The sequence below is a fragment of the Phymastichus coffea genome, unplaced genomic scaffold (genome assembly GCF_024137745.1).
Source record: "Phymastichus coffea isolate CEN01 unplaced genomic scaffold, Cenicafe_Pcof_1.1 PCOF00069, whole genome shotgun sequence".
In the NCBI taxonomy this organism is placed as follows: Eukaryota; Metazoa; Arthropoda; class Insecta; order Hymenoptera; family Eulophidae; genus Phymastichus; species Phymastichus coffea.
This window is the reverse complement of record NW_026706880.1, coordinates 1,206,076-1,219,204: the sequence shown is the minus strand read 5'-3', so window position 1 is coordinate 1,219,204 and position 13,129 is coordinate 1,206,076. Positions and strand designations below refer to the sequence as shown.

The window sequence follows — 13,129 nt, the reverse complement described above, 5'->3', positions numbered from 1 at the left end:
CAAATAGCGCTTGAAAGTATACTACGGAAAAAATATTTGCTCTTGTAATTCGAAGTATACTAACCGAGTTGATCAAATCAATTGTAGATCGAGGAGCACAGGCACGATATTTGTGAGCTTCGAGTCATATCAAGACGACATTACGGCATTGCGTAATCATACGAGTATTTGTCAGGAAATTTCATTGCACTGGCATAATTATTGTAAAATGTATGTCGTAATGAATTACGACACTTATCGGTGATTCAATTAAAATTCGACGTTGAAGTTGATGAAAAATAAGTTTTAATTCATTTTTACTGTAGCCGTGTCAGACAGAGAAGATTTTTTTCCTGCCTTTTTACGCTGGCTAGCCAATATCGGAGACACGGTTAAAAGGGAGATGATCCCTTAGCCGGGCTTTGACCGGAGACGAGAGCGAAAGCGCAGCCAAGAGAAACAGAGAGAAAGAGAAAAAGTGGCGATGTATATAGCAGTAGAAGAGAAATGAGAACAGCGTGTAGTCATCGCAAGCCCAGGGTTGCCTCCGTGTGACCCAGATTACGCTTGGCCTCCTTGTTGCGGCAGATATCTCCCGGAAGCAGGTGTTCGGCCGATAGCTCAGGGCTTGGTTCGACGCCCTACCGCGATTGATCGGCCTGCCTCTCCCCGCCAAACGCGCCGCTCGCACTCGCTGAAATCTCGAGTCTTATCGCCGTCCGGATGTGGAATTTCGCGTGCCTGAGCCCTGAGTCGAACAGCCCAGTCGCACCGCCGCGGCCGTCCGAGCAATCGATCGCCGATCAACCTGCCTGTACGTGCCCGCGTGATGTTCCCTTGGCTGTGTTGTTTGGATAAGCTTTCCATGATCCGTTTTCAGGATATGAATCCGCAATCACATACTGCCGAGCATTTGGGGATGGTGGAAAGCGACTGATTTTTTTATTGGCCTGCAAAACTATTTTGCATTGGAATTGATGACTACTAGTCGCAATTTTAATGACGTTTAGTTCAAGGGGTCATTATATCAATGCTCCCTGCAATAAATTTCACGGAGTAGCAGGAAGCCACTTCGAGCCGAGTATACATACTTGCTATGTAAATAGTTTATCTACTACCGTCTATTCACACCCACATTTGCATGTATAACTTTGTCAATATACTCCTATTCATAAGCGCTATACAACACCTGTATACATAGACCATTCTCTGCGTCTCTAATTAGTCGCCGCTTGCAAAATTAACGTCAAACAACATCGTACAGTAAATTAGCATTATTTACGGCTATCAACAGAGACAATTAGTTTTCTCGATTTTTTTTTAAATAAATAAGTAGAAATGTAATTATTCCGTAAAATTCCGATCATTCAAATGGCATACCAACTGAAATATTTAACTTCAATGTACATCCGAAATCGCTCTTGTGATAACAGCGATTGAAGCTTCGGTTCAGTTCATTGTTGCTTGATTGACGCTGCAGTACAAAATAAAATGCGCATCCTCGGATAAACATAAGAGTAAAATCGTTTTCGCTGCTGTGGAAATTGCCCAGTTTTTTTCCTACATTAATTTATCTCGATGTAATTTCAATGAATCGATAAGATTGATACCGTTGAATTTGTTTACCGAAGAAAACTGACGTACGCTTGGGGAAAAAGCAACAAGCCGCGCGACTGTCAAGTGGCGTCATCCCTCAAAACCGAACGTTAATTCAACTCGAGCGAATCCAATAAATCCGCTGGCAGCTCGTTTAACATGTCGACACCTCCGGGGAAACGTCGGCGACGTGGGCGTGCGCGCGCGTTGTATTTCAATTTGCAGCGAGCGGCGGCGGCGTATATATCGACCAAGCAGCAGAGAAAAGATAGGGTGGAGGGTGTGTGGTAGGCTCGATTGTTTGCACAAGCGGTACATCACTGTGTGAAGCCGGACCGACGCGAATCTCCCCTTTTTCGTGCGCTTTGAAATTCATGCGAATTCTTCAGGGTACACACGCACCCTCGCCTCGTTTGAAAGTTTGAGGCCTTGGTGTCTCGCGAGATGAGAGGGCAGCAAATGCCAAAAGGAAAAATTGGATGAAGGAGAGACACGCGGCTTGTCCTGTCTCGCTCTCTGCTTCCGCGGGCTCACCAAAGGGATTTGTCGGCAAATACTTGCAATAAGAGCTTGCTCATCAGCACGTAGTATTTGGTCGGCTCTAGGGGCGTTGCTCGCGTTCCGTTACCATCGTTGGTATATTTACTAGGCACGCCAAGTTTGCACTTTGAGGATTTCCAATTCTTCGGCAGTTTGGATAGTTTGAGAGCTTATTAGCAGTCCCGTTATATAGACTCGACTATTTCAAACTTCGTGACAGTATTAAAAGCAGCTGTTTTCAGAAGAAGTAACAAAGCACAAGCACCCAAAAAACATTAGCTTCGTCTATATTTTAAGCAAATATACAATTTAAAAAGGGGGATAGACAAGTATACTCCGCAAACGGTACTTACCATTGCATTACACTCGACCGTCAATTCCCTGTTGAATCGTATAAAAGTCAACATTGCAAGCGAACAAGGATAACCTCTCACGTCTCGTCTCGCGAGCAAGAGCTGCAGATACACGTAGGAAACAGACACGTTTACGGGGTCGTTTGTATAAGAGGTTTAGTCGCGTTAAAACGGTCCTCGTCGTGCGTTACGTGGAAAATGGGAGGCCGAAAATCCTCGGCGTAATCGACCATGGAATCTCACTTTCCCTAGAGAGAGGAGCAGCTATGTAGTCCCGCGAGGAATCGATCTCTCGCGTGCGGCAAGAAAAAAGAAAAAAAAAGTGCGACCCTGGCTGAGAGTCGGGGATTATTAGCGGCACTCAGGTCCATTCATCTCGGTGATTTGCAGCTTTAACCTTTGACTGGACGCCTTTAACTTCTTTCCCTTCCATGGCTCTTTCGCTCACTTTGTTATTGCCATAGTCTTTTTCTCCCTCAGTCTCTCTCTCTCTCTCTCTCTCTCATTCTCTTCTTTTCCTATACTCTCTTTACGTATCTGCTCGATCTTGACTTTCTGTAGACACTATTTCTTGATTGGGAAGCACATTACATGCCCGTTCATTCTCCTTTGTTTCTAGCTACTTATTATCAGAAGATCAACTTTCATCGTAATATTAGATCGCATTCACTCAATAATATATATATATATATATATATATATATATATATATATATATATATATATATATATACAGATTGCTATTCTCATTTATTTTCCTTTATTGGACGTTTCACTCGATAACGAAAACTGTAATCTGCAAGAGAACATAAAACATTATAAATCAGTTACTACACGATAAAATAGTAAGATATAGACAGATATTGAACTAACGCTTTTTCAGTTTCTTCATTTTCGATATTTTAAGTCTACTACATCTAGAACTATCCAAGAAATTTTATTTATTTTACGTTACCTACATCTCAATTTGTTAACAGAATTCAAGTGAACAGCAATGCCGTATATCCTTTGGCAAATGAGCTTTGAATAATAAATTTGCTTGTAGCAAACGAAAACAAGGAGGTAGCATGATGAGCGGGGATAAAGGAAATGTTTTTAAGCTTGGCTTAATAAAGCGCTCACGCGTTCAGTGGATAAAAAGCCATAAATACTTACCCTCACTCATGTAAACTTCTCATAAATAGGAGTGCCCGACGACCAAAGTCAAGGAGAACGTAAACGACAGCTACAAAGAGGATTGCTATGTCAAATACCAAAATTTTTTGTTGTCTATCATTTTGAAAGTCTTATATTGCTGTGAAAAAAACTTTCATCTCCTTTGTACAATTTTTCTTTACGCGAGTATCGGCAACTTAAAACCTTTTACACTAATTCGTTAAAGATGTTTATGTTTCACAGGAATGTTCACGAACGTTTTTTCTCTTGATTAAGCTCTCTTAAGCTTTGCGCAAATGAATACACGAATTAACTAGTCTAGACACATAACTTGCTTTATAAATCTGACTGACTGTAGTGTATAATTAACTCTTCATTATATCTATTATATTATTTGCAACAATATTCTACCTAAGGTCACATCATCAACACGAATTATAATGCGAATAGAGAAACGTTTGACATGTATTTGATACATGAATTTCTATGTAAATATTTGATCTATTGATTCAACAGATTTGATAATGATATTTATTTTTGATTCTGAACAATTAACTGTTGCTATACTAATTGGAGAAATTAATATTTTTATAATATCGTATATTTTCATAATGAACTATCACTTGACAGTAATGTAAATTAAAAAAATATTAAGTTGCAGTGAAATATATTTAACGGATGTTCTAATTTGAATCCTTCTTACATCGCTTGGACGTTAATTAGAAACAGTAAAAGAAGCAGTATGTAGACATAGTAAAGCAGTTTTCCTAGGGAAACTGGAAAAGGGTGAGGCTCGTTTATTCTAAGAGGCATAATTATATCAAATAAAGCAGATGCGTAAAGTTTAAGAGCTGTTATTTAGTGGCTTTCTTGGTTAGCAGGCAGTGGCAAGTTTATTTGCCAGTCTCATTAGCCCTTTCTTTTTTCTGTCGCATTCGCTTTCTCCTTTCGCGCGTTTTGGCCTTTATTTCCCGCTCACGCCGTAACGCAGAGAGCGAAAGAGAGAGAGAGAGGCAGTGAGAGCTTGGCAGTAGTATAGTAGGCTAAGCATGAGAACGATAATACGAGAGAACGAGAAAAGGAATGAAAAGTCGACACTTAAGTTTTGAGTCTTTGCAGTGGAAGCCAGCACGATACAATTACCATTTTACGTGCTGAACCAACATTAAAGTGCACCTGTTCTACAAGCTATTTTATTACACGGCACCACGACACTTGTAAAAATTGCTGTCCACAACACGCGGTAAAGCTTAGCTGTTTTCTTTCATTTTATGGACTAAGACGTGCTTTTACTTGAAGTATCGAGTGAACTCTCAAACACGCACATTGCTTACTACGTTCTTTTAAAAATCCACGTGTAATCAATCGTCAAACCACGTGAAACGATTTTCGATTTCCGTATATTCTGTCAAACGCGGTATAATCCATACTCTCTGTTCATTGACTGCGAAGCGAATCGTGGTGTCGAGTCATGTGCCTATCCTTCCTCTGTAACGTTCCTCCGACTACCGGTTCGATTGTTACTCGCCGTACCATTCGATTTTACTGCAATATATTCCATTGTGTATTTATTGACAAACGGTTGATGATTGATTCTTGTTACGCACCAATTGGCAGTGTCGATCTTTAGAAATTTTCGTTTGCAAACGAGCACAGAACTTGCTAAAATCATTTGAATGTTAATCGTGCAAATATTTTACCGCTGCACAGGTCTAACAAATTGCTATTGTACGAATGAATATTTACCGAGCAAAGCGTACGTCGAACTTTGGAAAGTACACATCGCAAGGTACCAAATTCGATGTCAGCGAGTCATTTATAAAGCTTTCCTCAACGCTGTACAGAATTGATTTGTTTCATTATTCACCGGATATCCAAAGCTAAATTTCAACATTAATTAGAAAGAGCGAGAATGAAAATTTGCGGCAAGAAGATCAACGTGGGACAGAGGGGAAGACGAAAGGGAGAAGGAAAAAAGCCGAGTACACGTACAGAAGGAAAGAAGCAAAGGAGGAAATCCCCATTAATTTCTCTTCCACGTGAAATTTCTTTTGAGGCCTCGCGGCAAGAGGGAATTTGGTGCTTAAGTTATTCTTCAGTCGAAAATTTTACAGCTTCTCGCGAGCCCGACGTTCCGTCGGTCTTTTAGCGAAGTAAGTATGCAAGCAGTAGCTGTGTGAGTGTGTTTTTTTAGCATATCTGTCTCAGTCAGTTCTCCGTACGTCTGTCAAGGAAAAGTAAGGTGAACTAGGCGTTATCACGGCTCGCGTACTCATCGCAAGCGAGGCTCTTGATTAAATTCTGCATAAAATTTAAAGCTCTCGGCGCCAAGCTCTGATATTTCATATGCATAAGCCATGCCCAGCTCGCCGCTTGCCTAAGTAAGCGCCGCGTACGCTTTATGCGCGCGGTTAGCAAGCTAATTGGATTGCCGATAGGCAGACTCGCTTTCTTTCTTCGACGCGTCTATTCCTCAGCCTGCAAAATATTAAGCTCTTCATTTAGTTAGACTTGAAAAGTAGCCTGCCAAGGGTAGACGTACAATACGGTGTTCATTGGTTTAGTTGTCGAGGAGCGTACTGCCCATCAACGCTACATTTGCCTTGCCTATGTGTCGTTGCACTTACAACACTTCCTAGAGTACCTACGTTGTCTCAGCTATGTAATATCAGCTTCGGGCAGCAGCCGAGAGGGGGCTTAATGAAAATTTCGGCAAGCCAGAGAGACGCGCGCAGGGTAAAATACAACTTGGCACGAAATTGCGCTGCTCTCGCAGGCCGGCAAATATAATGAATCCTACGCGAGTTTTGTCCTCGACAGAGCTCTCGATTTTATTTGTCGAGCTTGCAGCTTTTAATAAAGTTCAACTTTCAACTTAGAGGGCCAACGGCAATGCGGACGCGGACTTTGATTAATGCGACAATGAATTACTGCGCGAGCGAGAAAGACAGAGACACTCTCTAGCTAGTTGTTTGATTAATTGCCATCGTCGAAACTGACATGGCAGGGGCCATATACTACGCGCAAAGATAAAGAAACGTCTTGATTGCATACCCGATTTAATTAATTTTTTATAACTTGGAAACAATATCACGGCTTTTTATGGAAGGACTTTTACGAGAAGACTTTTTATTTTAACAGATATATTAATTGTCTTGAATGTAGACAATCAAGTTTCAGCCCTACTGTAATACCTATTTAATTATTTCCTCTTATATAATCATACTAATTGTAAGTAATAATTTATACTCAAGTATCACAATTACTCTGCGAAGCATCTGGGAATACCCTTTTACACATATTGCTTCTTTTTATGATCGTAACAGCTAGATGAAACTCATAGGATTATCGTGCACTTACCGTGTTGAAATATGTGTCGTCGTAACCGAAATTGGTTCTTTTACTTTCGTCCATCCAATTTGTATAAATATTTTGAATGACACTCTCATTTAAATAAAACAAATAATAATATCAAATAGACGAAACAACCTGATCATCGTAAACCCAATTTCATTTGGCAGAGTTGAGTCAGCGATACTAACCAAAGTTTTTTTTGCCCTTGGTCTAATTGCAGGTTCATGTTGGATTCTTTATAGCAGTGTCCTCGCGCTGACGGTGGCGGTGGTACTGTCTTGTCGACAGAGTGAGTTCCAGTGTAACAACGGACGCTGCATCGGCCTGAATAAAGTCTGCAATCTCATCGACGATTGCGGTGATAAAAGCGATGAACAGCAGCAGTGTTCGCGTGAGTAGAAAATTGTTGTTTTCTTTCCTTCTTTTTTCCTTTTCGTTTATTGCTTTTCTGGATATATAGGCTAGGGATAAACGAATGAACGTAGTCACGATGTTCTCATGAATAGAATTCTTTTTGACCCAAACATCACGGTTATAAGGTTGTTAATAAGACAATCACTTATTCGTTACTTTTTTTGTTTTGAATATTGATTTATTGTAAATTTATATTGTATCAAATTTTGCAACGTACATTGTACCATGTAGTTTATTAAAATTTTAATTAGTGATAAATGAATATGTAATATAAAAAACTTTACGGTGTATTAAATTTGGTAGCATACATTTTAATCTAATTTTTACATAAAATCCTAACATTTGGGGCATGGGAATGCACTAGAAAATAATAATCTAAATAGAAGATTGACACAAGAATTTCATGATCTTTATAATAATCAAGTATAGTATCATTATTCGTTGAATTTTCGGTATAGATGGTTATCCACCGCTTTCTAACAAACAGTAAGACCACTTCCGGCAAAACTAGTAATGACCTTTCAACGTATAGTGTGATATAGAAATATAAATAATCACAAAAATATCAACTTGTATTTTCAATATGATCGATCATCATTTTCTCATCATAGTTCAAGACACTCAATATATTGATGGCAAAAATCAAAGCTTTAGCTTTCAATTAACCAAATTAGATGTCGATCGAGTACGATAAGTTAAGCTTGCGAGAGGTTCAATTGGCCATACATCAAATTCAGAGAAAACGCGTAATGTCGAGGAAGGGTCAACAACACGGCAATAACTGTGTAAAAGCAAGCTGATCAGATTGTCGTATTTGGCTATGTTGATGTTGCTTTAAACTATGCATAGCCTCGAGTAATACGTTCTCACACTTCATCGCAAACACATCGATACGCGTTACATCTATGTCGTTCCATTGACGGGGTGGGTATAACATTCGCGTGAGTATAATTCATTGGAATATGGCAGACGAGGGAGAGACAGAGGCGACGGCGAGTTATGGATGCGGACGATACGAGATTGATATACGCTTGCGGCTGTGTGAGTGTAAGCTAGATTCGCAGATATCGAGGTTTGAAGCGCGAAAAACAATTAATCGCACGTACAGGCTTGCTGCAGCTATATACGTATATAACAACGTGTATGCGCTCGCGCGCTCATCAAAAACTCGTCAGTCGCGTTGCGCCTTCTGACTCACTGATCTTCGGAATTAAAAACTCGAAGTTATAAATGTGATATCAAATGAATTCGTCATATGTGGCCAGCCACTACTCTATATCAACTTCAGCACTTCGAAGTTACAGTTTCGTTCGCGTCTTGCTCTCTAGTCATTTTGCGCCAGCGGCTTAACTAAATTTCATTCTTTCATACAAACAGTGGATATTTTTTTCTCTGTATGGTTTCTATAAATGCTTCGTTTTATTGTTTCTGTTATAGTTTCATTGCTCATCGACAGTTTGATATTCTCTGCATTTTTTTTTAAATTGACAGTGATTGACGCAAGGTTTAATAGATAATACAATTTTATTTACCGAATATTTTTTGGAGTAGTAGAATTTAGTTATAGTGTGTTTTAGAATTTCATTTTGTTACATCAAATTATTTGTATAATAAATTTGATGTAACTGATTAATAATAATTTTATTATTCAAATAACATACTCCCGAAACGAAACTAAAGATAAATAACAATAGGTTCTGTTACTGGCTTATAATTAAAACGAGAAACCCAAAGAATAGCCAACAACTCAAAGTAGATTTAATCCTTTTTTGCTCCACAGCTACCACGTTTCCACGTGCAAAGGCTACGGTTACCCTTCAAACTACATCACGTTCAAGTAATTCTATTCAAAATTAAAGAAGTCTAGCTTTCATAGACATATGTAATATTCTTAAAATATCTGAAATTTTATAAAATACGACCAAGTGAGGAAAAATGAAAAATCCTTTGCATAAGCTTTCATAAAACACAGCAGCTGCAGGGTCGCGCGCATAAAGATAACAGGCGCGTTTGACGTAACGCGTTTGGCGCGTTTAACGTCGAGTATTTCCACTGTTTTTACGCTCGTTTCTGTGCAGAGGTCTAACACTGGCGCTGCCTGCCAGAAGTACGTATACCGCTCGGGTAGATATTTCAACTCTGGTATTGCACATAGTCTCTTCGCGAGCACATAAACTTAGAAATGTATAGGTATATGGGGCTAGTTGTCGACATACTGAAAAAATTAAAACTTTATTTGCCTTTCGCTTTTTCGAGGATGTTAATCTTATTTAAGAGAGTTGCGAACTTAAACCTTGTTAAAGCTTAAAAAAATTTCTAAAGCTTTTCTTAGATATGAGTTTGAGAGATATTTTAAGTCTCGTTGAATTATCGAAACAAAAGTCATAGCTTCAATTTTTAATTCAAAGAAAAGCTGCCACCAATTTTTCATTGCTTTAAATAATAAAATTAACAGTGACCAAAAACATTAGAGCATTATTCGTTTCATGTAAATAGGCCAATTCTTTAATATATTATACTAAAATGATATGAAGTTGATATTAAATTTATATTAGTAAAATGAACGAAAAAATAAAAAACGCCAAAATTTTGATTTTCAATAGAACACCTGTATAACGACAAGTTCTACTCGATATAATATCAAAAAATGGCAAAGAAGAAAATTAAAGGAAAGTTTGCCTAATGAGAACACGTAACCAGAAAGCAACGAAACGAAGTATCAAAAGCAGCATCACTGGAATCGAATAACGATACGAAACGAAGAAAGAAGATAAACAAACGTTGAAGCGCACAAAAAGGAATATTTTTCGTAATGGTCGTTGACGAACGAAAAAAACATACACATAACAATAGCTGCGAACGAGATAAGAGAACGAGGGCGAGCGACAGACTGTACGGACAAATCCGAGGTTTGCACAATCGCGTACGCGTGCAAGCGCAAGAGAGAGAAAGAGAGACAGACAGCTGACCGCTTGATTCATCGGCTCTCGATATTGATATATCATTCGCGAATGTATTGCCTGTGCCAGTTGACGGCAAAAATACATGGTATACGCGCGTACATGAACGAGTGTCTTTCTTTTAGATTAGATTAAAAGAGTTGGTCGCGAAAAGATTTTAAAAAACGAACGTCGGTGTGTGCGTGTTTATAAAAAAATATAGGTTGGTTTTGGATGTACGAGAACTAATGCATGTATATGTGTATATTTTGAAGGTAGGAGAAGAACGAGAAGAGCGAGTTACGGACGGACATAGAGAATTGGCGAGCGTCCAAAAGATCAGCATTTGGGTCACAGGCCTGTAGTAGTGGTTTCAACTTCAGATATATAGTAGCTGCTATGAACGTACGCCTGTACCGATATATTTGAAATTCACTTACACCTTTTCGCGTGTATCCATTAATACACACACACACATACACACACGCTTGCTTTTGCTATACTTTTTGCTAAATCGACACATGTAAGAAGTGGCGCGTACTAAACTTGTTTTCTTCCATCGTTCTCCACTTCATCTTATAATATTGTTCATCGTAGCATATAATAGAAAATGGAATATTAGATAGAGTTGGAAACACAGTTGGAAACTATGTTATAAAGTACTTGGCTTATGAAATCGCAGAAAACTTGATAGGCAAAAGATATAAGACCACAGCGAAAACGAATAACTTGATAAAACTTTTGACGAATACGACTTGTAAGATGCGAGTTTTTAAAAGTAAAAATGCTAATTAATACTTGAAGCTTAAGTCTTGTCACGTAAAAAACCGCGAAATTATTCTCTTAATAGTCTGGTGGCTCTAAAAGTGAAGTGCAATCTCTTCTTCCCTTTCATGGCAAACTCACGCATCTCTTTCGGACGTGGGCTTAATGGAATTAAAACGAGCTCTTTCTCTAGCCCTTTCCATTGAGCAGCCGAATCCTGCTCGCTATCCCAAATGAAATGTCCTAAAAGGTGTTCTATAAATACGCTCACATGGGTGCGTGCACGCAGAAATCCAGCAATCGGCCTACGCGTGTGCCATAGGCTTTCGAAAACAGGCCGATCTGGTAGATCTCGCGCCCCAATTCTTCTCGAGGTCGTTATTTCAGTGAGCCATCGAGCCTCTGACCTGGCTAAGCCTGCCCAGTAATGGCGCATCTGGCTATTGAGTTATTCGCGCGCGAGCGCTCACGTCATTCGGGATTCTGTTCGCTAGCTGCTGCGACTGCCAGCAGAAAATTGAAAGAAAACTGCATTCGTTGTTTATTGAGAATCCATTTGCTGCTGGTGCTGCTGCTGCTACTGCTAATACTGCCCGGCTGCGTTCCAGATGTGCGATGCGTTTTCTGCTCTGTCGGAATTCGCTGAAGGTGCGTTTTCCGATGATTGCTTTGCTATCGGCAAAATTTATGGAAGGATTGACTTTTTGACGTTTCCCAATCAATGCTATAGAATTAACGCTACTGACAGTCCAAATGAAAATTCATGCGAATAAATATTGCATGTTTGTGTGAATTAGCATATCAGTAAATGGACGCTTTTAACATTACGATTGAAAATTCATGGAAATGTATTCTGTTATAAACCATCCACTTGGCTAGAGCTACTAACAAATAATACGAGTATATAGTATAAATATACGAAGACTACGAAAATGGCGTCGTTAAAATAGAAAGCTGTGATTAATTACCTTTGAAAGTTTCTTGAAGCGAAAGTAATTTACTTTTCCGTTGCCGCAACTGTAGGAATGATATCGCGTTAGATTGATTTTTTTCTTGCATCTCTCTGATTATTTGAACCGTATCACTGAGCACAGAGTCGAATCAGAAGCAAGGTCGTCAATGACATTACTTTTGCATTTATTTCGGAGAATAAATTGAACGACAAAAGCACGACTGCAGGAATCCAAAGCAAATGTCTCTGGGCGCGGGCTGCTATAGGCCGTCGTTGAACGAAAATATTTGCCGGGAGGAGATCGCGCGCACGCTTGTACGAACACGCGCGCAGGTGATAAGAGCGAGCGAGCGAGCACTCGCGGAAATCCCAATATCGCGGCGATTTCGAGCTTCGGCGCACTCGATCACGCCGTCGCATCCCTCATCTCTATTTACGAACGACTTGTGTAAGCTCGCGCTATCCCACTCTCCCGCGTGTGCGAGAGACAAAGTAAACGCTGCAGTTAAGCAGCTTGCCGACGACGACGGCGACGACGTGGCTTCGACGACGACATCCCCACTCGACGGATTTTCGTGGGTCTACGCGACGTTATCGCGTTAATGCAAATGCAGCTTTGCCCAGCCACAAAGGGCTCGCGTGCGTATAGTTACACACCGGCCAAAATATAATTTTCACCGGCCGAGCTTTACAAAATTACTCGGTTATGCGAGGGCTTTCGAAAATTCGCCGGAGATTTACCGCGACGAAGGATTCCGTTTTACACAACCGCGACTAGGGTTTATGAAATTGCAGGCGAGACCATTTTACGTGTTTTCGTTTTCATTCAAGTATATCGTACAAATAGCTAGTCAAAGATTTATTAAAGGTCACCTGAAGCAGACTCGAGGGGTATGGAGCTTTGGAGTTATTATCCGAGGGACCGAGTGGAGAGATTCAAATTTAATAGCCATATAAAAGTTTTTCACTCGGAAAGCGATCAAGTTTCTGGCTTATAATTAAAGGTACCACGCTAGACGCAAGCAAGATTTTCACAAAAGTCCTGACGAGCTCCTTATAAATACATCTGCGGATAAAAACGT

General features: G+C 39.8%; 1 protein-coding gene across 2 annotated transcripts in view; it reads left to right on the top strand.

The window, feature by feature from the left end:
- The window catches only part of LOC131667689 (uncharacterized), a 79,874-nt gene that overhangs the window by 45,954 nt on the left and 20,791 nt on the right, over positions 1 to 13,129 (top strand). For both annotated transcript variants that reach the window (XR_009302209.1, XM_058941285.1), the window contains exon 3: positions 7,198 to 7,368. Coding sequence is in view for 1 of the 2 variants with exons in the window: in XM_058941285.1 (XP_058797268.1) it covers positions 7,198 to 7,368 (171 nt within the window). In the remaining variant the exon portion in view is untranslated. The remainder of the gene's footprint in view (positions 1 to 7,197; positions 7,369 to 13,129) is intronic.